Source organism: Carettochelys insculpta, chromosome 16, assembly GCF_033958435.1.
Source record: "Carettochelys insculpta isolate YL-2023 chromosome 16, ASM3395843v1, whole genome shotgun sequence".
Classification (NCBI taxonomy): domain Eukaryota; kingdom Metazoa; phylum Chordata; order Testudines; family Carettochelyidae; genus Carettochelys; species Carettochelys insculpta.
In genome coordinates this window covers 39,818,660-39,846,227 of record NC_134152.1, presented here as the reverse complement: position 1 = coordinate 39,846,227, position 27,568 = coordinate 39,818,660, and the positions used below count along the sequence as shown (strand labels likewise).

The 27,568-nt window shown below is 45.6% G+C and overlaps 1 protein-coding gene across 5 annotated transcripts in view; it reads right to left on the bottom strand.

Annotated features, from left to right (window-relative positions):
• UNKL (unk like zinc finger) overlaps positions 1–27,568 on the bottom strand; it is a 206,202-nt gene that overhangs the window by 142,033 nt on the left and 36,601 nt on the right. For all 5 annotated transcript variants that reach the window (XR_012647734.1, XM_075010749.1, XM_075010751.1 and 2 more), the window contains exons 4-7: positions 26,863–26,996; positions 18,270–18,405; positions 16,372–16,489; positions 6,409–6,493 (exon numbers count right to left, since the gene is read on the bottom strand). Coding sequence is in view for 4 of the 5 variants with exons in the window: in XM_075010749.1 (XP_074866850.1) it covers positions 6,409–6,493; positions 16,372–16,489; positions 18,270–18,405; positions 26,863–26,996 (473 nt within the window). In the remaining variant the exon portion in view is untranslated. The remainder of the gene's footprint in view (positions 1–6,408; positions 6,494–16,371; positions 16,490–18,269; positions 18,406–26,862; positions 26,997–27,568) is intronic.

Below are 27,568 nucleotides of genomic sequence, written 5' to 3'. Positions count from 1 at the left end.
ACTTCAACTATCCAGATGTATGCTGGGAAACGAACACAGTGGGGCACAGACTACCCATTAAGTTCTTGGACTGCATTGGAGACAACTTTTTATTTCAGAAGGTTGAAAAATCTACCGGGGGAGGCCACCCTAGATTTGATTTTAACAAATAAGGAGGAACTGACTCAAAATTTGAAAGTGGAAGGCAGCTTGGGTGAAAGTGATCCTGAAATCATAGCGTTCACAATTTTAAGGAAGGGCAGAAGTGAGAACAGCAAAATAGACAGTGGATTTCAGGAAGGCGGATTTTGGTAAACTCAGAGTGTAAGGTCCCATGGGAAGCAAGACTGAGGGGCAAAACAACAGAGGAGAGGTGGCAGTTTTTCAAAGGGACATTACTAAAGGCCCATTCTGCTGCATAGGAAAGACAGAAAATATGGCAAAAGACCTCCTTGTCTTAACCAGGAGATCTTGCACGATCTCAAAATAAAAAAGGAATCATACAAAAAAGGGAAACTAGGACAAATTACAAAGGATGAATATAGGCAAACAACACAGGAATGCAGGGGCAAGATTAGAAAGGCAAAGGCACAAAATGAGCTCAAGACTTTTTATAAATACATTAGAAGCAAGTGGAAGACCAAGGACGGGGTAGGCCGATTGCTCAGAGAAGAGGGAGAAACAGTAACGGGAACTTGGAAATGGCAGAGATGCTTAATGACTTCTTTGTTTCGGTCTTCACCGAGAAGTCTGAAGAAGGAGTGGCTAACATAGTGAATGCTAGTGCGAAAGGGATAGGTTTAGAAGATACAATAAAGAAGAACAAGTTAAAAATCACTTAGAAAACTTAGATGTCTGCAAGTCACCAGGGCCTGATGAAATGCACCTAGAATACTCAGGGAGCTGATAGAGGAGGTATCTGAGCCTTTAGCTATCACTGTTGGAAAGTCATGGGAGACAGGAGAGATTCCAGAAGACTGGAAAAAGGCAAATATAGTGCCCATCTATAAAAGGGGAATTAGAAATAATGCAGGAAAATATAGACCTCTCAGTTTAACTTCTGTGCCAGGAAAGATAATGGAACAAGTAATTAAAAAAATCATGTGCAAACACATGGAAGGTGGTAAGGTGATAGGGAAGAGCCAGTGTGGATTTGTAAAGAACAAATCATGATTTTAGTAAGGCATTTGATATAGTCTCGCAAGATATTCTTATCAATAAACTAGGCAAATACAATTTAGATGGGACTGTGTAACAAGTCCAGTGACTCCCAGCCCCTTGGTCTAGGGCGGGCGGCAGCAAAAAAGGGGGTTTAGGGCACCAGCCCGTACTCAGTTCGGGCGGTCAGCGGCTCACCGCTACACCACCATACAGGCCCCAGCCCTCAATCTAGGGCGGGGCAGCAGTTCACAAGAGTTGTATAGTTCTGGGCCCAGCCCTCAGTCCAGGGCAGGGCAGCAGTCCCCAAGTAATAACACAGTTCTGAGCCCGGCCCTCAGTCCAGGGCGGGGCAGCAGTCCCAAGTAATAATACAGTTCTGGGCCTGGCCCTCAGTCCAGGGCGGGGCAGCAGTTCACAAGGGTTTAAGCACTGGCCCAGCCCTCAGTTTGGGGCGGAGCAGCTACACAGGGGTTAAACACCGGCCCGGCCCTCAGTGTGGGGCGGGGCAGCAACACAAGGGTTACAGACAGGCTCAGCGCAGGCTGGCCCTGTCAAGGAGGGGGTAGGGGGTCGCAGGCCCTCCCACTCCACTGCGACCCGGCCCGGGGCCCTGGGGGTAGCTCACACGCAACCACGGCAGTGGGGATCCAGACCGCAACACACTGCCATGGGTTCATGAGCGTCATTCCCCGGGCCACTTCCTACCTCTACCTCTGCTGGCGGGAAGTCCCAGTCCATCTGGTCAAGGGGTCCCCCTAGGTCGGTCTCCTCCAGGTCATCCACCTTTGGGGGCTCCGGCCAGTCATCCATCACAATGTCATTGGGGTAGTCGGGCGGCGGTAATACAGGAGAACCGAGGCGATCCTGGGCCTGAGTGCTGTAAGGATCCGCCGGGACTCTGGGGCAGACCACTCCTGGGGCTTCTTCCAAGGCAGGGGGTCTCGCCGGCGTGAAGGTCCTGGTAGGTCTGGGAAGTCCGGGTAGTCCCCTTGGGGCATATGGACCCGGGATTGCTTGGAGCCGCTGGGGGCTTGCTCCTCCGGCCTGGCTGGGCAGCAGCAACCCTCTCCCTTTGGCGCCGAGGAGCTCGTGCAGGCATGTCCTCCCTGCCCGGAGGCCCAGGCTCGAATGGGTCCTGAGACCCGCCGCCTTTGGCCCTTCTAGCCCTTGGCCCCGCCCTCTGAGGGTCGGGCCTCTGGTCTCCTGGCTCCGGCCCCGCCCACCAGGGCCTCTGCATAGCCTCCTCTGCCTCCAGGTCTGCAGGAGGCCATACTGACTCACTACAGACTATTATAAGATGGGTGCAGAACTGCCTGGATAACCGTACTCAGAGAGTAGTTATTAATGGTTCTCAATCCTGCTGGAAAGGTATAACAAGTGGGGCTCTGCAAGGGTCTGTTTTGGGACCAGTTCTCTTCAATATCTTCATCAATGATTTAAATATTGGCATAGAAAGTACGCTTATTAAGTTTGCAGATGATGTCAAGCTAGGAGGGGTTGCAACTGCTTTGGAGGACAGGGTCAAAATTCAAAATGATCTGGACAAATTGGAGAAATGGTCTGAGGTAAACAGGTGCAGAAGTTTAATAAAGACAAATGCAAAGTGTTCCACTTAGGAAGGAACAATCAGTTTCACACACACACAATGGGAAGAGACTGCCTAGGAAGGAGCATGGCAGAAAGGGATCTAGGGGTTATAGTGGACCACAAGCTAAATATGAGTCAACAGTGTGATGTTGTTACAAAAAAAGCAAACATGATTCTGAGACACATTAACAGGTGTGTTGTGAGCAACACACAAGAAGTCATTCTTCCGTTCTATTCTGCGCTGGTCAGGCCTCAGTTAAAATACTGTGTCCAGCTCTGGGCATCGCATTTCAAGAAAGATGTGAACAAATTGGAAAGGGTCCAGAAAAGAGCAACAAGAATGATCAAAGGTCTAGAGAACATGATCTATGAAGAAAGGCTGAAAGAATTGGGCTTGTTTAGTTTGGAAAAAAGAAGATTGAGAGGGGACATAATAGCGGTTTTCAGGTATCTAAAAGGGTGTCGCAAGGAAGAGGGAACACACTTGTTCTTCTTGGACTCTGAGTATAGAACAAGAAGCCATGGGCTTAAACTGTAGCAAGGGAGGTTTAGGTTGGACATTAGGAAAAAGTTCCTAACTGTCAGGGTGGTCAAACACTGGAATAAATTGCCTAGGGAGGTTGTGGAATCTCCATCGCTGGAGATATTTAAGAACGGGTAAGATAAATGTCTAGACAGTACTTGCTCCCACCATGAGGGCAGGGGGCTGGACTTGATGACCTCTCAAGGTCCCTTCCAGTCATAGCATTTTATGATTCTATGAAGTGGGGAGCACAGGGTGTGATGGATGTGATGGCAACAAGATGTCACTAGAAGAGGGTGCACCAGCTCGCAGAGCTGATCCCAGAACCCCCAGCCAGGGCACTGCAGTGGTAAGTCACACCCCATCACACAACCACGAGGAAGAAGAGTTGGAATAAGAGAGTTTGTGCCACCACTGCACAGTGGAGCAAATTGGATCACCTGGTTTCAGGAGCCGGGGTCTCACTGAAGGTATGGGGAGAGGTATACAGGTTTTAGGAGCCAAAGGAACAGGAGCTATGGGATAAGATTCTCCCTGTCCTCTTTTTAATCAGATAGGGCCCAAAGCTACGGAGCCTCTCTCTCTTCTTCCTACTGAAAATAGGGAAGGATTTTTTTCCTATTGACCATGTTTGGACAAGAGAGTTGGAATGTCAGCACAGCAGGACTGAGCGTAGAGCTTCTGCTGTTGGAAGAGAGTAGAGAAACCACAGTGGCAACCACCATTTAGGAACCTACATAGAAAGCATGGGCCATTTGAATCTCCCATCATTGCCTTATGTCAATCCAACTTTTTCATTCCTTTTACTCCAAATACATCCTGACCTGATTCCCAGATGCAATTATCCTATGATAGGGATGGAAAGAAAGTAAAGTCCTGACATAGTTCTGGACATCCACTATTTTCTCAATGTCTTTTTTTTTTTTGAAGAGCCTGAACCACATATCCTCATACTACTCCTGAGGGAATTCTGCTTCACTTATATGCACATGGAATTTATGTCTCTTGTACACTTCTTCACTTCCCCACAAAAAATGACTGACAGGTAAGCTAAAGGAAGCTACAAGAGTGGTCATACATCTCTCCTCAGCTGCTCTGTCACATCATTACTTTGGGTACCTGAGTGGAAGGTAATACACTGGTGGGGTGTGGGGGGGGAGGGGAGGGCTAGGGACATCTGGTCAGTGACTCCTATATGCATGGTACAGCTGATAGTCCCAGCTGGGCTGCAGCTAGGACAGTTGGGGTGGGAAAAGAGATGACTTCCTCCTCCCTTGAAAGGAACCACCCAGGGCTGAGTTAGACCCACCCCCAGAAACCACCCCCAGCTACAGGAAGTTTTGCACATACATCTCCATCCCTACCCCACTCCCAACTACCTGCTACCATCACTCCTCAGTCGCATGAGGACCAGTCACTGTATGGGGAACAGCTCCCCCATCCACCCAAACTTTATGCATCTGAGTCACCTCCCCACAAACATGCCCCCTATGAGCAACCTTGCCTGCATCTGGACCCCCTGCACCAAATCCCTCATTGTACTCTACTCCCCTACATCTGGATCAATACAATTAGCCCCAACCAGCTGCACCCAGATCAACACGCTCAAGCCCCAAACAGCTATATCTAGAACACCACACCATCAACCCCTATGCCCCTCCCACAGCACTTGAACCCTGCTGAGCCCCATCCTCCCACACCTAGACACTTCATTCTGAGCTCCAAAAACCTTCACCTAGACACCCAGCAGAGTCCTACTTCCTCTTACCCCCAGAACCTCTGTGCATTTAGATGCACCCTCTCCCCAAGCCCACCAACCCAGAACTTTCAACCCTTGCTTAGATTCCCCCAACACGCACAACTGCTCATCTGAACTTGCTTGCCCCACACCTGGATTAGGGGTCAGGGCCAAGAGTTCGCCCTTTTTGCTTGCTATCTTGGTGTGCCTGGAATGGTGGGGCAGAGCCACACAGTGTTTATGGGGCAGACTCAGCTCTTGCACTGTGTCAAGGTCAGATACAACCTCACCATCAAGTTCATGTCCCAGAAGTGGGGCACTGCAGCATGATTTCCACCTTCTTGTAGCTAATGCCCTGTACTTCACCCTGCCATGCTTGGACCTTCCACATTTATTTATTGGCAAACAAAATATGCAGATTGCTGCAGAATTTTAAAATACTATTCACTGATTTTTTGATTCAGAATTTAATCTTTGATGCAGAATTCCACCAGGAGTAAGTGACACAAATCACCACCCTTTTTGCATCACTGGATAGTCCGAGCGAAGATAGTGGATTGCAACAGTGGGCTTAAGTCTGTTCTGACTGAAGTCAATATAAAGTCATAATTTCTGTCTCTGATGCACTGTGCTGAGTGCTGTCTCCTCCGTCCCTGATACGTATGCAGTTCCCATCAACAGACTTGATGCTGAAAGTTAAATACGTTTCTGCTTTTTTGTCAACAGAAGATATAATAATTTAATTATCAGTTGGAATGCAGGGCTCGTGCCTTTCCAGGAACTTTATTACTCCTAAACCATCACAACGCTTCAGTGTATTCATCTTTTTCATATCAGTGAAAACAGAAACTAGGATAACATTAAAAGAATGTTCTTCTTTCCTATTTCCTGGATACAACAGTCTGGATGTGCTGAGGCTGGGAGGGGAAAGGGAAGCATCAATTGTCTATGGCTCCTCTCTGCAGGTTACTAAAACACCAAGTCTTGCCTATACTTGTAAGCATGCTCACCTTTAAACATGTGATGTTATAGACATTTCAGCCCCAGACTATTAGAGAGACAAGGTGAGAGAAGAAGCTGGTCCAATAAAAGATACTACTTCATTCACCTGGTCTCTCCAATACTTTGAAAAACCATTAGTATTCCCACTGATGAAGCTATTTACATGTTTAAAGTAGAATACATACAAAAATGTTTGCAGGGTCTTAAAAATACATATGTACAGTCCATTTCACAAAAAATGCATTTTCCACTTCTACTGTTGCCACAAGGAATTTGATGCCAAGTAGTGATGAAATATAGATGTAAGGTAACAGAATGGGATAAAACACGTATTTTAATGTTGAAATAAAATATTCTATACTGCTTGATCGTGAGAATTTTATTAACACTGATACAAAAGAACCATTCTCATACTCACTTTCAACGTGTGCAAATGCACAGAAGGGACCTCGTGGGCAGTAACCTGTTTGACGCATGTCATTGCACTTTGTAGATTTGTAAATCTAAAAAACACCAGAAAGTGAATAACTTTAAAATTATTTGGGTGATAATAGCAAAGGAGCTCACTCTATTCAATTTAACAAAGAGAAATTTAGGAGATGACAGGATTACAATGTATAATTACCTACCTGGGGAATAAATATTTAACAACAGGAGAAAGATGTCACATAATTCAATGGCTGGAAGTTGAAGCTAGACAAAATTCAGACTGGAAAAAAGGCATACATTTTTAACAGGGAGGGTAAATAACTATTGGACCAATTTCCCAAGAGTTGTAATTTTCCAGTTCTGACAACTTTTAAATCACAATTAAATGTTTTTTTCTAACAGAGAAGCTCTAAGAATCATTTTGGGCAGTTCTCTGACCCCTTTGGTCATCTCTTTTCTAAGCTGACAAGTCCAGTTTTCTTACACTCACCTTACGTGGAAGCTACTCCACATCTTTAATAATTTTTATTTCCCTTCTCTGTATTCCTTCCAATTCTAATAATCTTTTTGGAGATGGAACACCAATGCATGCAGTAATTGAAGTGTAAGTGTATAACTCATTTATACATGGGCATTATATTTTCTGTTTTATACATTTCCAAGTGGTTTCTAACAGTCTGTTAACTTTTATTCACTGCTGCTGTCCATTGCACAGAAGTTTTCTGAGAGGGTTCACCCAGTTTTGTGAGGGCCTTTTAAAATTCTTCCAAGACTGCTTTGTACTTCACGATCTTGACTATCATTTGCAAACTCTGCCACCTCACTATTTAATCCCCTTTTGAAATCATGTGCGAATATGTTGAATAGCACCCAGTCCCAATACAGTCACCTCTGGGACTTCTCTATTTACCTCTCCCCACTGTGAAAACAGAACATTTATTCCTATCCTTTTGCATCCTATCTTTTAACCATCTGCTGATCCATGAGTCTTCCCTCATATCCCATGATCCCTTATTTTGGTGAGGGATCTTGTCAAAGGCTTTTAGAAAACCCAAGCACCTTGTATCCACTGGCTCATCCTTAAAGACACCCTCAGAGAGTTCTGATAGATTGATGAGATATGTTTTCCCCTTTACAGAAGCAGTATTGACTCATCTGCAACATATGTTCATCTGTGCATCTAATACCTCTTTTCTTTACTATAGCTTCAACTAATTTACCTGATATTGAAGTCAGGATGACCAGTATGCAATTACCAGGAACACCTCTGGAGTTTCAAAATCAGTTTTACATTAGCTTTCGTCCAGCATCAGGGCCAGAGGCTGATTTAAGTAACTTGAATTCCTTCGTAACTCCTGTGTGAATACGGTCTAGTTCTGGTGACTTATTACAGTTTAATTTACCAATATGTTCAAATGTCTGTTCTATCGGTACCTTAATCTGGGACAGTTCTTTATGCGTGTCACCTAAAAGGAACAGCTCAAGTTTGAGAATCTTCTTCATATCCTCTGAAACGTAGACTGATTCTAAGTATTCACTCAGCTTCTATGTGTGGTATGCCTACACCTTGAGTACTACATTCAGTTCTATTTGCCCCATCACAAAACATATTAGAATTTAAAAGGTGCAGAGCAGGGCAAAAGAGAAAATTGGGGATATAGAACAGATTACATATGAGGGGAGATCAAACCCACAGACTGGTCAGCCTAGAAACGAGACAGTTAAGGGGAAGATATGTCAAAGGTCTATAAAATCATGGATGATGTTGACAAAGTGAATATAGAAGTATAATTTGTGTGCTTTCTGAAGGGGTAAATAAAAGGATTATGAAATTAAACAAACAGGCAGAAGATTTAAAAAAGCATAGGGGAGGAGGGTGGTGGTGGAGCGCCCACAGGGATAACATCTCAAAGAACTCGTTACTACACAGGGTGAGTAACCTCTCCTGCTTCTTTGAGTGTCCTGATGGGTGCTCTTTCTCTACAAAGCAGTATCGTTGCTTGAAGGTGGATCCTTTGGATGGTGCACATTGACTGATAACAATACTGATCAGCCGAATGTAGCCTGTGAGTCAGCATAGGTTTGTATGGCATAACACTGAATGAAAGTCTGAGCAGATACCCATGCGGCTGCTCTGCAAATGTCATCAGTGAACATGCCTCCGAGGAAGGCAGAAGAGGCAGCCGTTGTACATATGGAGTGGGCATGAATGCCCACCAGAGGTTCTTTGTTAAATTTACTGTTGTTGAGTCTTCTACAGCCTGAGATCTGTTTAGACAACTTACTGTTGTTGAGATCTTCTACAGCCTCTGTTTGGAGACAGGCATGCCACAGGCCCTTTCAGCAGAGGAGATTTCAGAAATGGCTGTGTTCTCTGTGGGTAGACAGCCAAGGAACAACAGATGTTTAGGGCATGCAAGGCTCTGTCCCTGTTGTTGGAACGTGGTTTAGGGGAGAAGACGGGTAAATACAGTGGCTCATTGCAGTGGAAAGAGGCAGTACTTTTGAGAGGAGTTTTTAGGTGGGTGCAGAGGACCACTTTGTCCTTGTAAAAGGTTGAACATGGTGGTTTGGACTTTAGTGCACCAATGATTCCCACCCTTTGTGCCGAGGTGATTGCCACAAGGAAAGCTACTTTCATGGGCAAGTGCAACAAATTGAGGTCCCATGCAGGCATCGACTCTTTGATTGGTGGGCAGTTTTTGTTGCGTGTGAGAGAGAGAGACACCACACTATGAAGTGTTGCCAATTTCTGTGAGTAAGTGTTCTTTGTTGCGGGTTGGCTACTGTTTACGAGGGTTGTTAAGACCTGAGTTGGGCAGCGCAGCTCTGAATCTGGTAGCCCACCAGGAAGAACGAATGGTGCTGAAGGTGGAAGACAGCTGGGTGGCAAATGGACCCGTTCTGTTGGGTTAAGAGTGAAAAGACGGGAGGAAGATGATTGGGGGATGTCTGGACAGCTGTAGAGGTTCGAAGAACCAGGTGTCTCTGGGCCATCTGTCTGCTAGTAGTATAACCTGGGCCCTCTTCTGCTTTATCTTGACCACGACCCTCTGAATCAGAGGGATTGGTGGGGATGCATACACTAAAGGTGTATTCCATGTGACGCTGAATGCATCCCCCAGTGAACTGCGGACGAATCCATCTCTGGAGCAATAGTGGAGGCACCATGTGTTAGCCCTTGTAGCAACCATGTTGGAACCCCACATGTGGCCCTTGTAGAACCATGGCTGGAACCCCACATCTGCAGAAGGTGTGGCAGATGGGGGATCTGTCGATTTCCCACTCATGATCAGGAAGAAAACTGCGGCTCAGGTCGTCCGCAAGTATATTGTTCCTGCCTGGTATGTAGGCAGCTCCCAGGTGGATTTGCTCAGAGATACATTACTCCCACAACCGCACTGGTTCTTGGCAGAGTTGTCTTGAGCGTACTCTGCCCTATTTGTTAATGCAATGCATTGTTGCTCTATTGTTCATCATTATGAGGACTGGTTTGTTGGTGATCTGTGAGATAGTTGGAGAGGGTCTCTGGAAGGAAACCCTTGTGTATACATTCTGAGGCTGAGTCCACCAGCTGAGGGAGCCTCAGTGTTTTGTTCAGTGGACCGACATGGGGCCTCAACACTTCTCTGAACAAGGCCTGCACTGGTCTCATCTGGTGGCATGCATGGGGTGCAACTGAGACCACTGCTGCTGATGCCATGTGGCCAAGGAGACAGACATTGTCCAGCAGTTACACTGGGACTGACCTGCCATATGATGACAAGGCCTTAGATCGCCTGTAATCTGTGAAGAGGGAGTGACACTGTGGCTGTCTAGCAATCCAAAAGTTCCCCTATGAACTTGAGTGTGAGTTGGTGTCAGGGTGCAATTTGGCAGGTTTATGCATAGACCCAGAACCAAGAATGGCATTCTGGTCACAGCTTTTGTCTGTAAGTTCTGAGCTAAGGGGTGGCCCCTTACTAGACAGTCATATAGATAGGGAAATATGGTTACTCCTTCTGTTCTTAGATATGAGGTGACCGGTGCCACGACCTTTGAGAAAACCATTGGCATTTTGCGTAAATCAAAAGGCAACATCCTATATTGGAAGTGTCATTTCACAATCACGAATCTGAGGTATTGTCCGTGCAATGGGTGGATGGCAAGAGTGGACAGCCAATCCCCTTTTCTGTAGTGTAGGGGTGATCATGGCTAATATTACCATCTTGAATCTTTGACACAGAACATACTGGTTTAGATTTCTGAGATCTAGTATGGGTCTCCAACTCAGTGTTTCTTCTGTGTGAGCAAACAGCATGAATAGGAGCTGTGCTCGGTGGGTGCCACTTCTGTGGCTCCCAGTTGTACAAGAAGTTGCGCATCTTGCATGAGGATGGATTCATGAGAGGGGTCCATGACATACAATCACTAAGACCCACTTGGTGTTGGTGATGGCTCGCCATGCAGGGTAGAATGCTGCTAGCCATAAGTCAAAGGTTGTATGCGGCTTGTCCTGGAGCCCGCCGTCTGTGAAGCTGTCCAACTCTGTACCAAATGTTCAAAATGACTGACGAGACAGCCTTTGTGACCAAATTGTCTGTTTCATTTACATTTTGCAGCCACCATTTGGACGCTCAGAGTACAGAAGGTAACCCATGAATCTTTGAAAGAGTGAAGCGTCACATTAGTATTTTCTGCAAAGGATCAAGACATTTCAGAGGAAGGTCCTTGATGGTGGTTTCGACCTCTCTAGGAAAAACCGGATGGTTGTTGGCTGGACATGAAGTGCATTACCTCTGCAGACACTAGGAACCTCGCAGTAGTGTCTGCTGCATCCAGAGCTGACTGTAAAACTGTTGTTAAAATGAGGGAGACCTCTCTTGTGAAGGCTTTGTATTAATTTTTTTTTTATTTTTTGGAATTTTTTCAATAAAGGTTGTAAAGTTGGTCAACTACATGGTGTGTGTATTTTGCAAGCAATGCCTCATAATTGGCGATGCGAAATTGTAGGCTGGCCGATGAGTACAACTTTTTTCACCCATGACATTGAGCGTTTTCCTCTCTTTAACTCCCGGGGTGGATCTGGCATTCTGGTGCCTACCCCCAGCTCTGATTTATGGCCTCTACTATCAGTGAGTTAGAGTGTGGATGGGAGAAGAGAAATTCAGCACACTTTGTAGCCACATAGTAATTTCAATTTAGCCTCTTTGACATGGATGCAATGGAACCTGGGGTGTTCCACAGAAGCCTAGCTGGATACAAGAGGGCTTCACTAATTGGTATGTCCACTCAGAACAGAGTGGTAAAGTATAAGACATTAGACAGCTTGTGAGGTGTATCCCTTGGGGTCGAGAGGGATAACTCAAGCCTGTCTGAGACCCCCCTGAAGAGGTCTTGAAAAGTCTTGGGGTCATCACCAGAAACGTGGGGGGGGAGGTATCCTCAAGCCTGTGGAGGACTATGAGGGAGAGAATAGTGATGGGAGTGGAGAAATTCAGGTGATCATCTCCCTCTAGTGTAAGCACCATAGTCCTTGACCTCTGAAACTCTGACCTGTCCAGTGCCTGAATATTGGGTTGTCAAGGTTTGTGTATTTGCAGACGTTGAAATAACAATTGGGGAAGGGACTGGTGACAAGAAGCTGTCCACAGCTCCCAGTATGGCCAGTTGGGTGGCATGGGTGGTGGCACCCACTGCTGTTGCCACTGTTGTGATTGCATTGGCTGTGATGACTATTTTCTCCCAGTTCTCTGAGGAGATATGTCATCACCTGAGTCAGAGAATTTTGCAGAATCAGAGGCTTGACTAGGTGAATGCGAAATCCTCAAGCTGTCTAAAGAGCCTTCACTAAGTGGAGGGGTGCCTGGTACTGAGGTGGCAGAAAGCTTCCCTGTGGTGGTATATTGTGGTATAAATGGTAGCAGGGCATTGGTACCAGGGTCCCTGCACTGTTGGTGCCGGAAACACCAAAGTGACTGTAGCCATATTAAGCTCTCAGAAGATGGCACCAGTGTACCCTGAGCAGAAGACAGTGTGCATTTTGCTGGTGTCAGCTTGCCAGCACTCACAGCCAAAGCTGGTGTGCACTTTGCCACTTTCTCATATGAATCAGAAGCTGCTGAATCTGAAGCCTTGGTGAGTGAACATGAAAGCCTGGAGCCATATAAAGAGCATTCACTAAGCAGAGAGGGTACTCAGTACCAAGGTGATGGAGAGCTCCCCTTCAGTGATATACTGCAGCATAAATGGCAGAGGGGGCATCAGTACTGAGACCCCCTGTGCTGCCAGTACCGAGAGCCCAGGAGCGGCCACAGCTGCGCTACGCACTTTTGCACGCTTTGCCAGTTTCAGCACTTGCTGGCACCAGTGTATTGCCTGCAGAAGCAGGCTGTAGCTACTTCATTTCCCGCTTGTTCTGTGGTGCTAGTACAGTGGCTGTACCAAAGAGCTGCACCGTCTTGTGTGAGGAAGGCCAACCCCCTCTTCTTGTTGCCTTTTTGGCAAAGCACTCAAGGCTGCCCGCTTAACCTGAGGGAGGGCAGCAGCACAGTACTTGAAGTTTGTCAATTTCACTGCCAGGAGACAGACCCAAGGTGTGAGGTTTTTGTTAACTCCAGGGATTTCCTCTTATCTCTTGGGTTTGTCATCATCAAAGCCGTGTCAGAGATTTCAATGCCCTATGGGCTACGCCTTATTGGGGAGTTATTGTGGGTGTGCTGGTGTGAGAGCCTGCTCCATCTGTCAGATCCAGAGTTGTTGCTGTTTCACTCTCTTGGACTGTTCAGCCAGTCTCCTACAGTGTGGGCAGCTGTCTATGTTGCAGTGCTGACCCAGACACCATATGCAGAGAAAGTGGCGTCAGAAACTGAAAATGAAAGGCCAAAAGTGGAGCACTTTTCAAAAACCCCACAAGTTGGGCATGAGTGAACCTGACTAGCCTGGTTATGCTCTGGAACAGAGCTGCTGAAAACAGCTGGAGCCACTTCAAAAAGCTGCCTCTGCAGCTTTCCCTTATCTGCTTGATCCTTGTTTTGAGTAGTTGGTTCATTCTGTGACTGAAATTGACAGGCCACAAGCATAGTATTTTTAAAACCCAGCTAGCTGGGCACAGTGGAATTGACTAGAGTGGCTGCACTATGAAGCGGAGCCATGTTGCAGCCATTTGGGAGAAATCACATCTGTGCCTTCTTTCTGCTGTCTCCCCTTCCTTGTGTTTACTTTTTCCTTCAAGTGTAAGGTATTCTTTTGATTTGACTTTTTTTTTTGTTTTCAGGTGACATAGGTGAGGGACTGGTACTGCAATCAAAACCGGTGGCAATCAATGAAGAACTCAGGACCTGGCTGTCCGCACATGCACACTAAGCATTTACAGGCATCTCATGCCTGTGCCCTGCACATGTGGACAGCCAAGGGAGGGACACTGCTATCTACTAATCCACGGCCAGTGGGCACAGCAGCACTGACATACCTAAAGGTGGAACACCCACAGGAACACTTGAAGAACAAGAAGTAGGATTCTACAGGGGGTCAATTTTGGGACTCATTTTGTTCAAAATCTTCATCAATTATTTAGATAAAGGCATAGAGGTTATGCTTTTAAAGTCTGCAGATGACATCGAGTTGGGAGGGGATGCAAGAGCTTTGGAATATAGGGTCATAATTCAAAATAATCTAGATAAACTGGAGAAAAGGTCTGAGATAAGTAGGATGAAATTCAATTTGGACAAATGAAAAAGTGCTCCACTTCTGAAGAAATAACGAGTTTCAAGCATACAAAATGGAGTGGCTCCCTAGGATGGAGTAGTGTGGAAAGGCATTTCGGTGTCATCATGAACCACAAGCTAATCTGAGTCAACACTGATACTGTTGCAAAAAAAGCAAACACAATTATGAGATTCATTAACAGGAGTGTTGTGAGAAAGACACAAGAAGTAATTCTTCTGCTCTACTCTCTGCTGATTAGACTTCAGTTATAGTACTGTGTCCATTTGTGGGTACCACATTTCAAGAAAGATGTGGAGAAAATAACAGAAGATCCAGAGAAGAGCAGCAAAAATGATTAAAGGTCTAGAAAACATGACCTATGAGGGAAGATTGAAAGAACTGGGTTTGTTTAGTCTGAAAAAGAGAAGACTGAGAGGGGACATGGTAACAGCGTCAAGTACCCAAAAGCTTTCTACAAGGAGGAGGGAGAAAACGTATTCTCCTTAACCTCTGATGACAGGACAAAAAGCAATGGGCTTAAATTATAGCAAGGGAGGTTCACCTTCTGTCGACAGAGAGTGACCAGACTTCCCGGCCCTTTGTCAACAGAACAGCCAACCGGAAACCCTGCAAACAGGGCAGGCTTTTGAACTGAAAGCCCTCCCTGTCGACAGACAGTTCCCCAGGGTGTCTACACTATTTTTTTCCGACAGAGGCACTACGCCTCATACTGTCAAGACAGAATTCTTTCAGGAGAACCGCTGCGTTCTGTTGACAGATTCTCAACAGAACGGATTTGCTGCGTGGACGCTCCCCAGCTTTGTCGACAGAGGGCCTCTTCTGTCGACAGAACCCTGTAGTGTAGATCCAGCTTTAAAACCACAGAACACAAACAAACAAAACAAAAAACAAAAAGCAACATACACAGCAAAAACAAAATGAAGTAATTGAATCAGGTATTACAGCAAAGAAAAAGTACCATTGTATCTGCTTTTAATAACAGAAAATATATACCATCAGTGTATGATATCAAAGAAGTGTCAGATGCTTGTGGCACACCTGAGTTAAGAGACGTTGATGTACCCTGCCTTTTGGGGCCATGAATATGAAGACAAAAAAAATTCTAAGCTCCTGCACATGACACATTCATGCCGCCAGTGGAATTCATACTGACATTGTTCTATTCAATTTTCCCCAATCAGCTGCAATGAAACTTTCTTTCTACTGTGATTATTACCATAAATTATTGTAATGTTACAGGAGTCATAATTACAATTTAAGTGGAGGATAAAGAAATATGCTGACTAGCGTAAAAGATTGTTTAAATCCAAATTTTACAGCCTGGTGTTACGAAGCCTGGCAAAGAGATTTAAAATCATGTGAATATGTAATCTGATCTAAGTCCAAATATAGCAGGAGAAATTATTAAGCTAATTTTTCTTCCACAGTTAGTGCTAAAAGATGATAGTAGGTGAAACAGTAAATGTATAAATGATATTTCTAACAATTTTTGTTTTAAAGCATGTATCTCCAATAATTCAACTACTTTAAAGAAGCCATGTGAAGGTACAGTAGTTTGAAGACAGATCACAGGCAGTAGACTTCAGAAAGAAGATGCCTAACATTGTGGTTGGCATATTGAAAAAGCAACTTCAAACCACTGGAGAAATCTTACACCTTCTTTAACAAATCAGAAGACTATTTAAATTTACCATATGATATGTATGCACCATATGATTAGCCAAACATTTGTCTATTTCCATTATTAAGATATAACATCTTGGCTGTGTCTACACTAGCACCCCCCTTTCGAAAGGGGGATGCTAAGGAGATACTTTGTAATATGCTAATGAGATGCTGCAATGAATATGCAGCACCTCATTAGCATAATGGCAGCCGCAGCACTTTGAAGGTGCCGCTTTCGATCGCATGCAGCTCATCTACGTGGGGTCCTTTTTGAGAGGACGCCACACCTTTCGAAATCCCCTTATTCATATAAGCAAACAGGAATAAGGGGATTTCTAAATGCGTGGGGTCCTTTCAAAAAGGACCCTGTGTAGATAAGCTGTGTGCGATCAGAAGTGGCACTTTTCAAGTGCCGCGACTGCAATTATGCTAATGAGGTGCTGTATATATGCTGCAGCACCTAATTAGCATATCCCAAAGTGTCTCATTAGCATCCCCCTTTCGAAAGTGGGGTGCTAGTGTAGACATAGCCCTTCAATTTAATACACTAAACAATGGTGAAAGTAACCTGAGCTCTTACCTCAGGATGGAACTGCTGTTCAGTACGAGAATGGCAATACTGACAGTTATCCCCATTTTCACACTTGGAAGGTTCGCCCCACTCATCTGCATGTTTTACACTGGGGCAAGGAGTAGACCTGGAATAAAGTGAAATCCAAAAATAAATTTGTACTAATTCTCCAAATGCAAATAGAATCATAGAACGCTAGGACTGGAAGGGACCTCGAGAGGACATCGTGACCAGGACCCTCATGGCAGGACCAAGTACTGTCTAGACCATCCCTGATAGACATTTATCTAACCTGTTTCTAAAAATCTCCAGAGATGGAGATTCCACAACCTCCTTAGGCAAGTTATTCCAGTGTTTGACCACCTTGACAGTTAGGAACTTTTTCCTAATGTCCAACCTAAACCTCCGTTGCTGCAGTTTAAGCCCATAGCTTCTTGTTCTATACTCAGAGGCCAAGAAGAACAAGTTTGTTCCCTCTTCCTTATGACACCCTTTCAGATACCTGAAAACCGCTCATGTCCGCCCTTAATCTTCTTTTTTCCAAACTAAACAAGCCCAATTCTTTCAGCTTTTCTTCGTAAGTCATGTTCTCTAGACCTTTGATCATTCTTGTTGCTCTTTTCTGAACCCTTTCCAATTTGTCCACATCTTTCTTGAAATGCGGCACCCAGAACTGGACACAGCACTCCAACTGGGGCCTAACCAGCTCAGAAGAGAGGGGAAGAATGACTTCTTGTGTGTTGCTCACAACACACCTGTTAACGTGTCTCAGAATCATGTTTGCTTTTTTTGTAACAGCATCACACTGTTGACTCATATTTAACTTGTGGTCCACTATAACCCCTAGATCCCTTTCTGCCATACTCCTTCCTAGACAGTCGCTTCCCATTCTGTATGTGTGAAACTGATTGTTCCTTCCTAAGTGGACACTTTGCATGTGTCTTTATTAAACTTCATCCTGTTTACTTCAGACCATTTCTCCAATTTGTCCAGATCATTTTGAATTTTGACCCTATCCTCCAAAGCAGTTGCAACCCCTCCTAGCTTGACATCATCTGCAAACTTAATAAGCATACTGTCTATGCCAATATCTAAATCGTAGATGAAGATATTGAATAGAACCAGTCCCAATACAGACCCTTGCGGAACCCCACTTGTTATACCTTTCCAGCAGGATTAAGAACCATTAATAACTACTCTCTGACTACTGTTATCTAGCCAGTTTTGCACCCACCTTATAGTAGCCCCATCTAAGCCCCAACTAACTTCCCTAGATTATTGATAAGAATATCATGTGAGACTGTATCAAATGCAGTCTTTTGGTAAAAGGATGCATAAACTGCAGCTGAATTCCATCTCTCCTTTGTTTAGTGATGGTTATTGACAATGATGAGATTGTTAGGTCAATCATATCAATACTGCACTGATGAACTGACAGTAGAGAGACTTAAAACCAACATTTTTCAGGCCACCAATTCATAGTAAAAATCAAATGTCAGTACAGTTTTAGCAAATTTTGTATATGAAAGTACTGCCTGGGGAAAGGATGTCGTAACAGGCAAAATCAGCTAAATCCAGAAGTTGTCTATGAACCTTCTTACTGTTAACAGCAGCTGACAGAGGAACAACAGGAGATGCAAAAACTGGTGCCAAGAGATGTAAAAACTGTTTCACATCCTCTTAAGGAAGACTGATGTTTTATAATCATATTTTAGTTACTTTCCTATTCAATGAGGTCTACTCATTCTGAAGTCTGTTTCCTATAGTTTTATGGGGCTTGTCACAAAAATCTAATACTTTTAAAATAAATATATCCAGTTGTTCTGTAAGGGTAATTGAAAGAAGTAAGTCCCCTATTCTACTGATCCATAATTAGGAAAGCATATTCTTAGTAGTTATTTATGCACCTGTATTTGAATTTTCTAGGATTCCGTCTTCTATCTCGGCTGTTGTGATAATGGGGACATGCATAACCTTGGCGGCAGAGTCTCGGCGGTTTGGTGCATTGCTCTGTTTTGTAGCCAGCTAATATAAAATTAGTATCTGCAAATAGATGAATAAATTTAAAGTATGTTAACACTTTAACATTACATTCAGAATTTCTTTAACAAATCCAGGTATCAATAAAATCATTGAAAGCAATAAAGTGACCCTTTTCTTTTATCTTTAATATAAAAATCTTGATTTGTACACATCACCATTGACAAGTAATTAGAATGAAAACCTAGATTTTATCGTCATTAAGGCAGTCTGATTAAAGCGTTATTTTTGTTGAGTTTGTTGTAAGTTGCCTCCTGGGACTGCTGTGCTTGGAGGAGGTTCTCTTGGGCAAATGCCCCTAGAGCTTCAAGTCTCTCACGTAGGTTGAGCACATATTGCACCACGTTATTGCTTTGCGAGGGCTGTTCCTCCCACATCTCTCTTACTCGGTCCAGAATCCCCCGCGGCTGCCTCCCATATAGGAGTTCAAAGGGTGAAAATCCTGTGGAGGCCTGGGGCACCTCCCAAACTGCAAACATGAAGGCAGAGAGGAGCTGGTCCCAGTGACATGCATGCGTCAGCACAAACTTGCAGAGCATGGCCTTCACAGTCCGAATGAAGTGTTCTACTAGTCCATCTGTCTGGGCATGGTAGAGGGATGTTCAGAGGGTCTTGAGCTTTAGCAGCCGGCAAAGTTGTTGCACCGTTTGGGACGTAAAGTTTGTCCCTTGATCCGTTAGGATCTCCTGTGGGACCTCGACCCAAACAAAGATGTTCATGAGCTCAGTTGCCACCCTCTTGGCATTCATGAGGCGTAGTGGCATGGCTTCTGGGTACCGAGTTGCATAATCAATAACGAGGATGAACCGGTACCCAGCGGCACTCTTCTCCAGGGGGTCGACTATATCGACACCAATCCGCTTGAAGGTTATACTCACAAGTGGGAGGGGAACTAATGGGACCTTCTCCACGGACCGAGGGGCTGTGAGCTGGCACTCTGGGCAGGAGGCACAGAAGTCTGCAACCTCTCTGTGGATGCCAGGCCAAAAGAAGCCGGCCAGGATCCGGGCCAGGGTCTTGTCCCTCCCCAGGTGTCCCGCCATGGAGATGGCGTGAGCAAGCCACATGACCTCTCTCCAGTATGGCCATGGGATCAGGAGCTGATGGTGCACCTCTCCAGTCTGTGGGTTCTTCTCCACGTGGTAGAGAAGGTCTCCCTGGATTTCAAAATAGGGGAACTGTCCCACTAGTGGGCTCCAGTGGGCTCCCCATTCACTACTGCCACCTGATCGGATGCGCGGCTCAGCGTCTCATCTGCCCGCTACACCCCACAAAGTCCGAGGGCCGTGCGAGGACTGCACATTCAGGCAGTGGGGGTGGCTCCCTCTCCAGCTGATGGGGGCTCGGGTCCACCTGGGCTGAGACTGGCCCCTGGGAAGTCCCTTCCTCTGGGTCCGCCACCTCCCCTACTCCAGCAAGATTTGCAGTCCCTGCCTTTCCCTTGCTCACTGGCTGGGGTTGCCGCGCCCTACCTGAAGGCTTCCCAAGTCCTGCTTGTAGTTCATGAAAATGTTCCCAGTCTCTACCCAGTATTACCAGATAGGCAAGAGCTGGGGCCAGGCCAACCATCACTGGTTCTTCGTGCCTTCCCACCTGTAGGGTCACTCGGGTGCAGGGATAGGCCTTCACATCCCCACGGACACACTGCAGCCTGATGATGCCTTGGGGAAGCCCTACATCAGGCACGAGAGCTTGCCAAACGAGGGTCTGGGCACACCCTGAGTCGATCAGCCCAACTGCCTCTGTCCCATTGACAAACACAGGGACAGTCACCTTAGCAGGGCCTTGGGGGTGTGTCCATGTTTGCAGGGTCCAGAGCTTCCCGAAGTTGCACTCCATGTATGGGCAGTCTCGGGACCAGTGCCCACTGCCCCTGCATGTGAAGCAGGAGTCCTGTTCTGGGGTGGCCTTCTGGGGGGTCTGCTCGAGGGGCCCGTGGCAGGGATGGATGTGGAACCAGATCTCCAGGCTGGGGCACGAGTGGGGTCGCAGTTACCTTGTCCAAAAGGCAGCTGGGTTCCCTATGGGGGAGCTGATGGGTTGGCTTAGGGGTTGAAGCCCAAGGTTAGCCCAGTAACTCTGAGTTTTCAGAGCCCAGGAAGAAGTGGCAGACACCAGGGCCCACCCTGGCCTTGTGACTCCTGGCCACCCTCTGTCCCTCATGCCAGGGTGCCTCTGACTGACTTGGGGGGTACAAAAGGAGTCATCCTCAGGGACTTGGCCACTAGATAATTCTCCATCAACTGGATGGCTACCGTCACATCTTCCAGACAGTTCTTCCTCACCCATTCCCTTCCCCCAGAGGGCAGAATCTGGGTGAACTGTTCAAGCAGGATCTGCCCAGCTACCTGCACCCCAGACTTTGTTTTGGGCTTCAACCACCTCCAGCAGGCATCCCGCAGCTTCTGGGCTATTAGGTGTGGTTGGGCTCCCGGGGCCCATACTTCCCCATGGAAGCGCTGGCAGAAAGTCTCTTCCAAGATAACTAGAGCATCCAGGATTGTTGCCTTGACCTGGGCATAGTCCTGGGCAGCTACCGCATCCAGTGCCCAATAGGTAGTCTGAGCGACCCCTGTCAAATAAGGTGCCACGATGGCCGCCCACTGCCCTCAGGCCCACTGGGCTACGGTGGACACCCGCTCAAAGGTCTCCAAGAATGCCTCTGGGTCGTCCTCCGGGCCCATCTTTCCAAGTTTGATCAGTGCCAGTGCCAGCAGCCCATCCGGGGTTCGGGGTTGTATCAAGGAAGTTACCAGCTGCATCAGCTGTTGCTGGTGGGTTGCTAATTCCTCAATAAGTTGCTGCTGCTGCTGCTGAGCCATCTGCTGGAGCAGCTGCTGCTGTAGCTGCTGCTAGCTGGCCTGTTGCTCCACCATCCACTTCAGCAGGGGCTCCATTGCTTCAGTGGTTTGCATTTTCTGGTCTGTGGCTGGCACAGAAGGATGGCTAGGCCTCCTGGCCAGGGCCTGTTGTGTGGGGCCGCAGCCCCCACCCAAGCGTCTATGGGTTGAGCTTGGGATGTGGCCCCAAGAATCCAGTTCCCCCTTTTGGCGAGAGAGGGGTTCCCTGGGGAAGGGTTCCCCGCTCCCCTCGGTACCTGGGGAAGGGTCCTCCGGCGGCTAACTGGGTGGCAGCTCTGGCCTGGGCCCTCCTGCCTCAGAGCCAGCTCCTGCCTCTTCACTAGTCAGGCCCCATAACTGAGCTGGCTTCTCTCCCTTTACACCTCTCCAGGCCTGACACTGGCTGCAAGTGAACCAGGGTGGAGCTGACTGGGTTAACAGGCCTTGTTTAACCCCTGCCTTGCCTGGCCTCCCTCTCATCCTCCTACAGTGATGCTTACTGCATCACAATGACTTGGACCAGACTACAAGTTTACTTGAAGATGTCATCTATCTATCTATCTATTTATAGATAGATAGCTAGATAGAGTGGGGGAGAGAGAGAGAGATACCTCAGGATGTGGTAGATTCTCCATCACATGAAGACTGTAAAGCTCTGTAAAAGTTATCTATAGTTCAACTAGATGTTACAGGCTTGATACAGAAATTACGAGGAGTTCAATGATATCTTCTAGCCTTAAAATATATTAATCTATCCCAGTATTCTCTCTCTGATGCTTCACAGGAAGGTGAGGGGAACAAATGTAGAAAACAGATGTGGGACAATCTGCCCGTATTGGGTTTATATCAAACTAAGAGTTAGAGGTAAATTTAGTTTAAGCCAATATCCCTTTGTATTGCTGTGTTAGCAACAACTAACAACTTTGGATATCCTTGTTAATTGCATAAATGTACAAGTCCTAAAATTCTGTGTAGCAGAGACTGATCCAAATAAGTCATTTAGTCTTTAACCAACATTATATCTACCTTAATTGATCCCTTTAACCACTGGTGATCCAGGGGATCAACTAACTATTTTGCATGCTCCTGCTTCTGATATACAGTACCTGCACCAATTGTAAAACTCCATAAACAGGCATTTCTAATCGTCACTGAAAATCTGGTTTACGGTCCACTTTTCACAAGGTCTAACCAAGTTCCCTACCTGGCTCCATGCAGCTCCCCAGAAGCAGTGACATTTCCTTGCTGCTCCAAGAAGAAAGAATGGCTATGGGGGCTCTGTGTGCTGCCCTGCCTCACCGCAACTGCTGGATCTCCAGAGCTCATTGGCCGAGAAACATAGCCAATGGGAGCTGTGGGGGGCAGTGACTGTGGGCAAAGGCAGGATGCAGAGCTGCTTAGCTGTGTTTCCGCCTGGGAGCAGCAGGTATATGTTGCTGCCTGAAGGGAGATGAGTGTCACCTGGACCTGGTACCATGAAACCTCTCCTATGCCCTAACCCCTAGCCCTGATCCCTCTACCTCACCCAAAGTCCCTCCCTGAGCCTTCACTACCTCCGACACCCTGAACCCCTGGGTCCCAGCCTGGAGGCTCCTCCTAAGCCCCAAGCCCCTCATTCCCAGAGCCTGCATTCCCAGTCAGGTCCCTCACCCACTCCCACCCTCCACCCCGACTCAACCCAGCTCACCCACCCATTCCCAACCTCTCATTTTTGCACCCCACCCAAGCCCAAAACCTCAGCTTAGAGCCCATAACCCTGTGCACACCCTATCCCATGTCTGAGCCCGGAGCCCCCTCCACAAGACAAGCTTATAGTTAACCAGGATATTTGACTGAATAGCCACCCCATTCCTCCAAAATGCCAGATAAATCTTTCACTTCACTTAAAAAAAAAAATCCCTTGTTTTACATGCCTACCTATTTGTTCTTTAAAATCCACTTTAGTCATTCTAATGCCTTCTTATACTCTACTCACTGTAATTTATATTGTGGTTTACTGATTTCACTCGGGTTAGGTTACCAAATTTTTAAGTATTAAGTTCGGTTTCTCAAACTCTGACACACCGCTACAGCGGTTTACACGTCGTTTTCCTGGGTCCCTTTTTATTCAATGGCATGCCTTCTGAGAATATTATTATTTTAAGTAGTAACCATGCCACTCAGCTTTTTCTTTTGTCTTTAGGACCTTTTTGACTAGCTCCTGTATTGAATTTCTCTTGCTAAAGTTTAACATTACAAAGTCACTTGTTGGTATATTACTGCCTATAAAAATTTGAAAATTATGTTGTGGTTAGTATTACTTTCATAGCTTACATATTGTTATTTTCTGAATCAACTCTCAAGTGTTACTTAGTTGAAAAGAGCCACTTCTCCTGCATACTCTGAAATAATGTGTTCCAAAACCACAAAGAATAGCTAGAAATGTTTTCTCTCAGCTTTGTCCTGTTTTACCATGTCATCAATTTACGCAGGTTATCATCATCATGGTCCTTTACGCCTAATGATGTGCTGGACAGCAACAAAGTTCCTCCACTTCTGTCTGCCACTGGCCAACCTCTCATTAGTGCCCCAAGTGTGATTCATGCGCTTCATCTCTACTTCAACAGATCAGCACCATGTTGTCTTGAGCAGTCCTCCAGGATTGGGAGTTTACCTCAGGGCTATCAACCCTGACATAGAAAAAGCCCTTTGTTACGGAAACAGCAACAAAGAATTCCTTCTCAACTATGTGTAATGGCCTTCCTTCCAGTTTATGCAGGTAGTCCAAATCATTTCTATTCCAACTTGTCAGCAAGTTAAAGGAATGTGGATTGGATAAATGGATGGTAAGATGGATAGAAAGCTGGCTAGAAGGTCAGGCCCAGCAGGTAGTGATCAACAGCTCAATGTCGACATGGCGATCAGTTTCTAGTGGAGTGCCCCAACGTTCGGTTCTGTGTCCTGTTCTGTTCAACATATTTATCAATGACCTGGATGAGGGGTTGGATTGCACCCTCAGCAAGTTTGCGTATGACACTAAGCTAGGGGGAGAAGTAGATAAGCTGGAGGGTAGGGATAGGGTCCAGAGTGACTTAGACAAATTGGAAGACTGGGCTGCAAGAAATCTGATGAGGTTCAATAAGGACAAGTGCAGAGTCCTGCACTTGGGCCAGAAGAATCCCAAGCATTGTTACAGGCTGGGATGTGACTGGCTCAGTAGTAGTTCTGCAGAAAAGGACCTGGGAGCTGTAATGGACGAGAAGCTGGACATGAGTCAACAGTGTGCCATCGTAGCCAAGAAGGCTAATGGCACATTAGGTTGCATCAAGAGGAGCGTTGCCAGTAGATCCGGAGAAGTGATTATTCCTCTTTATTCAGCTTTGGTGAGGCTGCATCTGGACTACTGTATCCAGTTCTGGGCCGCCAACTTACTGAAGGGAGGTTGCAAAGTGGCTGGAGAGAGGCTGTTCACAGTGGTCATGGACGGCAGAACACAGAACAATGGTCTCAACTTGCGGCTGGGAAGGTCCAGGTTGCACATTAGGAAAAACTTTTTCACTAGGAGGGTGGTGAAGCATTGGAATGGTCTACCCAGGGAAGTAGTTGAGTCTCCATCCCTGGAGGGGTTTAAGTCTCACCTTGACAAAGCCCTGGCTGGGCTGATCTGATGGGTTTGGTCCTGCCTAGGGCAGGGGGCTGGACTTGATGGCTTTTTTAGGTGTCTTCCAGTTCTATTGTTCTATGATTCTATGAACTAATTACCTTGCCCCCATGCAGTAGTACCTGAACACTTTGCAGTCAATGTCATCACAACAATCCTGAGGGGAGTACTATCATCTTCATTTTACAGATGGAGAATAAGTACAAAGAGACTGAGTGATTTGTGAAAGGTGTCTCAGGTTACGCCTACACTTATGAAAAACTTCGAAATGGCCTTGCTAATGGCCAAACTGAAGACTATGAATGAGGTGCTGAAATGAATATTCAGTGCCTCATTAGCATGCCGCCAGCCACGGCACTTTAAAAGTGCTGCGTTTTGCTCACATGTGGCTCATCTACAGGGGGGGTCCTTTTTGAAAGAACCCACGTGTAGATGAGCTGTGCATGAGCGAAACGCAGCACTTTTGAACTACAGAAGCTGGCAGCATGCTAATGAGGCGCTGAATACTCATTTCAGCGCCTCAGTAGTATTCTTCGATTTGGCCATTAGCTGGCCATTCCGAAGTTTTTCGTAAGTGTACACATGGCCTCAGAGTCTATGGGTGGAGCAATCAACTGACTCAGCACTAACTAATCCTATGCCAGCATCCAAATCCCAGGATCATTCATCCTTCTTCTCTTGACATTTATATTGTTAGATTTTGCTGCTTGTGACCTGTTTGCATATAGTGTACTTAATATCCCTTTCTTGATACAGAGAAGATTGTATTAGTAGAGCTTTACTATTATTTACTTATATCTTCAGATTCTTATTCCTGATAGAGTCAATGCATGGTCCTCTCTACCCAGAATTTTTTCTTGTCCAATTTTATAAAATTCTTTAGATACACGACTCCCCTCAACTCTCTCCTGTATAAAAGTCTTCCCTTTGCACATTGTAAATCATTCAATGTACATAAAACAAAGACATAAATACAATAGGGTCTCAACATTCACAAGGGTTCCATGTCAAGAACCCTTGGAATGCTGAATTTCATTAATGCCGTTCCCACCTGGAGCCTGGCTGCCAGCACTCCCTGCCCAGGGCTCTGTGGGAAGTGGCAGCTGCCAGTGCTCTCAGACCAGGGCTCTGGGGGAAGCAGCAGCAGTCAGTGCTGCTGCCTGGAGCCATGGGAAGTAGCAGTCACCAGTGCTCTCCACCCCAGAGCACAGGGGCAGCTGCTGATGCTCTGTGCCCCCGGGGAAGCAGCCACTCGCAAATACTTGAATTCGCAAATTGTAGGTTCACGAATGTTGAGACCCTACTGTAGCTTTACTCTTGAAGATCAGCAGTAATGCAGTAGTATGAGTTCCATAAAGTAGCAGTTGGATAAAACCACTAATATTCTGCTGATTTTAAAAAATTCATGGCTATGTAATAAATATCATCATAAGCTAAAAATCACAACCAGACTAAAAGCTTAAAGAAAACTAGAGCAATTGAGCTTATTTTAAGTGACATGTCAAATTACTTACATACAGTAGTATTAGATTTTAAAAGACTCAGTCAAAGCCTAAAACAGGTAACATTTCTGTTTTCTGTTTCTTGCTAAGCCAAATAAGCAAACAAAGTGTCCTTTCACTGATTGATTAAAAACAAACAAAAAACCCCTAAACAAACAAAACAAGGATCAATTTCATTTCGCACAAGGTAATTTTCTTCCTGACTTGAAATTGGGAAAACATACATCAATTGCCTCAGGATAGCCACATTTGTATTAAGTAAATGATATTTTCAATACACAGGAATTTCCAATATGCAATTTGAATATAAATGGACTTGACAACATGATCTTTTTCTCAAACATCCTTATTGTTATTTGATATACATATTTACACACACAATATTCAATATAACATTTGAAATTTCTCCAATAAAGGACAAAGTAGGTCTAGACAGATATAGAAACACTGATGAGAAGACAAAATAGGCAAACATTACCATGCCACCTTGGATCCTCACTAAGAATTTTTTCAATCATTGCTTGGCTAGCTATAATTCCAGGTTGTAGGTCATGGATATTTTCTCCACCTCCTAAATGCCCATTCTGCAAGGCTTCCTGTGCCTGAAGTTCCCTGAAATAAAGCACAGAAGATAATTTTACCATACCGTGTATCTTCATCAAATTTCCCTTTTGTAGATGAAATCCTAGCTTTACTGAAGTTGACAGGAGTTTTGTCACTGCCCTCAGTGAGCCTGGCTTTCATGACACACCTGACGAAGCTTTACATGAAAAATTCAGAATGATAGTCAGGTTAGCCTGTGTCTGTAAAAACAACAAAAAGTCCTGTAGCACCTCAGAAGCTGACATATTTATCAGGGCATAAGCTTTGTTGGGTAAAACCCACTTCATCAGACGGAATGTCCAAGTACCAAAAAAGCTGTTTTAAAGTGCTTACAGATTAAGAATTTCTATTTATCAGCATGTCGACAAAGAGCACTGTTAGAACAAAGTTAAGATCTCACAGATATACCAACATTTACTCCTCTGAGACTATTTACAAACATATCAGTTCATGCACATTTAAAAAATATTAGTTAAGACCACTAAGAAACATTCTTGACAGTAGGCTATACAAACAGAGGTTAAAAGTTAGGAAACAATGAGTAGGAGTAAATGCTTAGTCCTCAGAATTGAAAGCAGTAA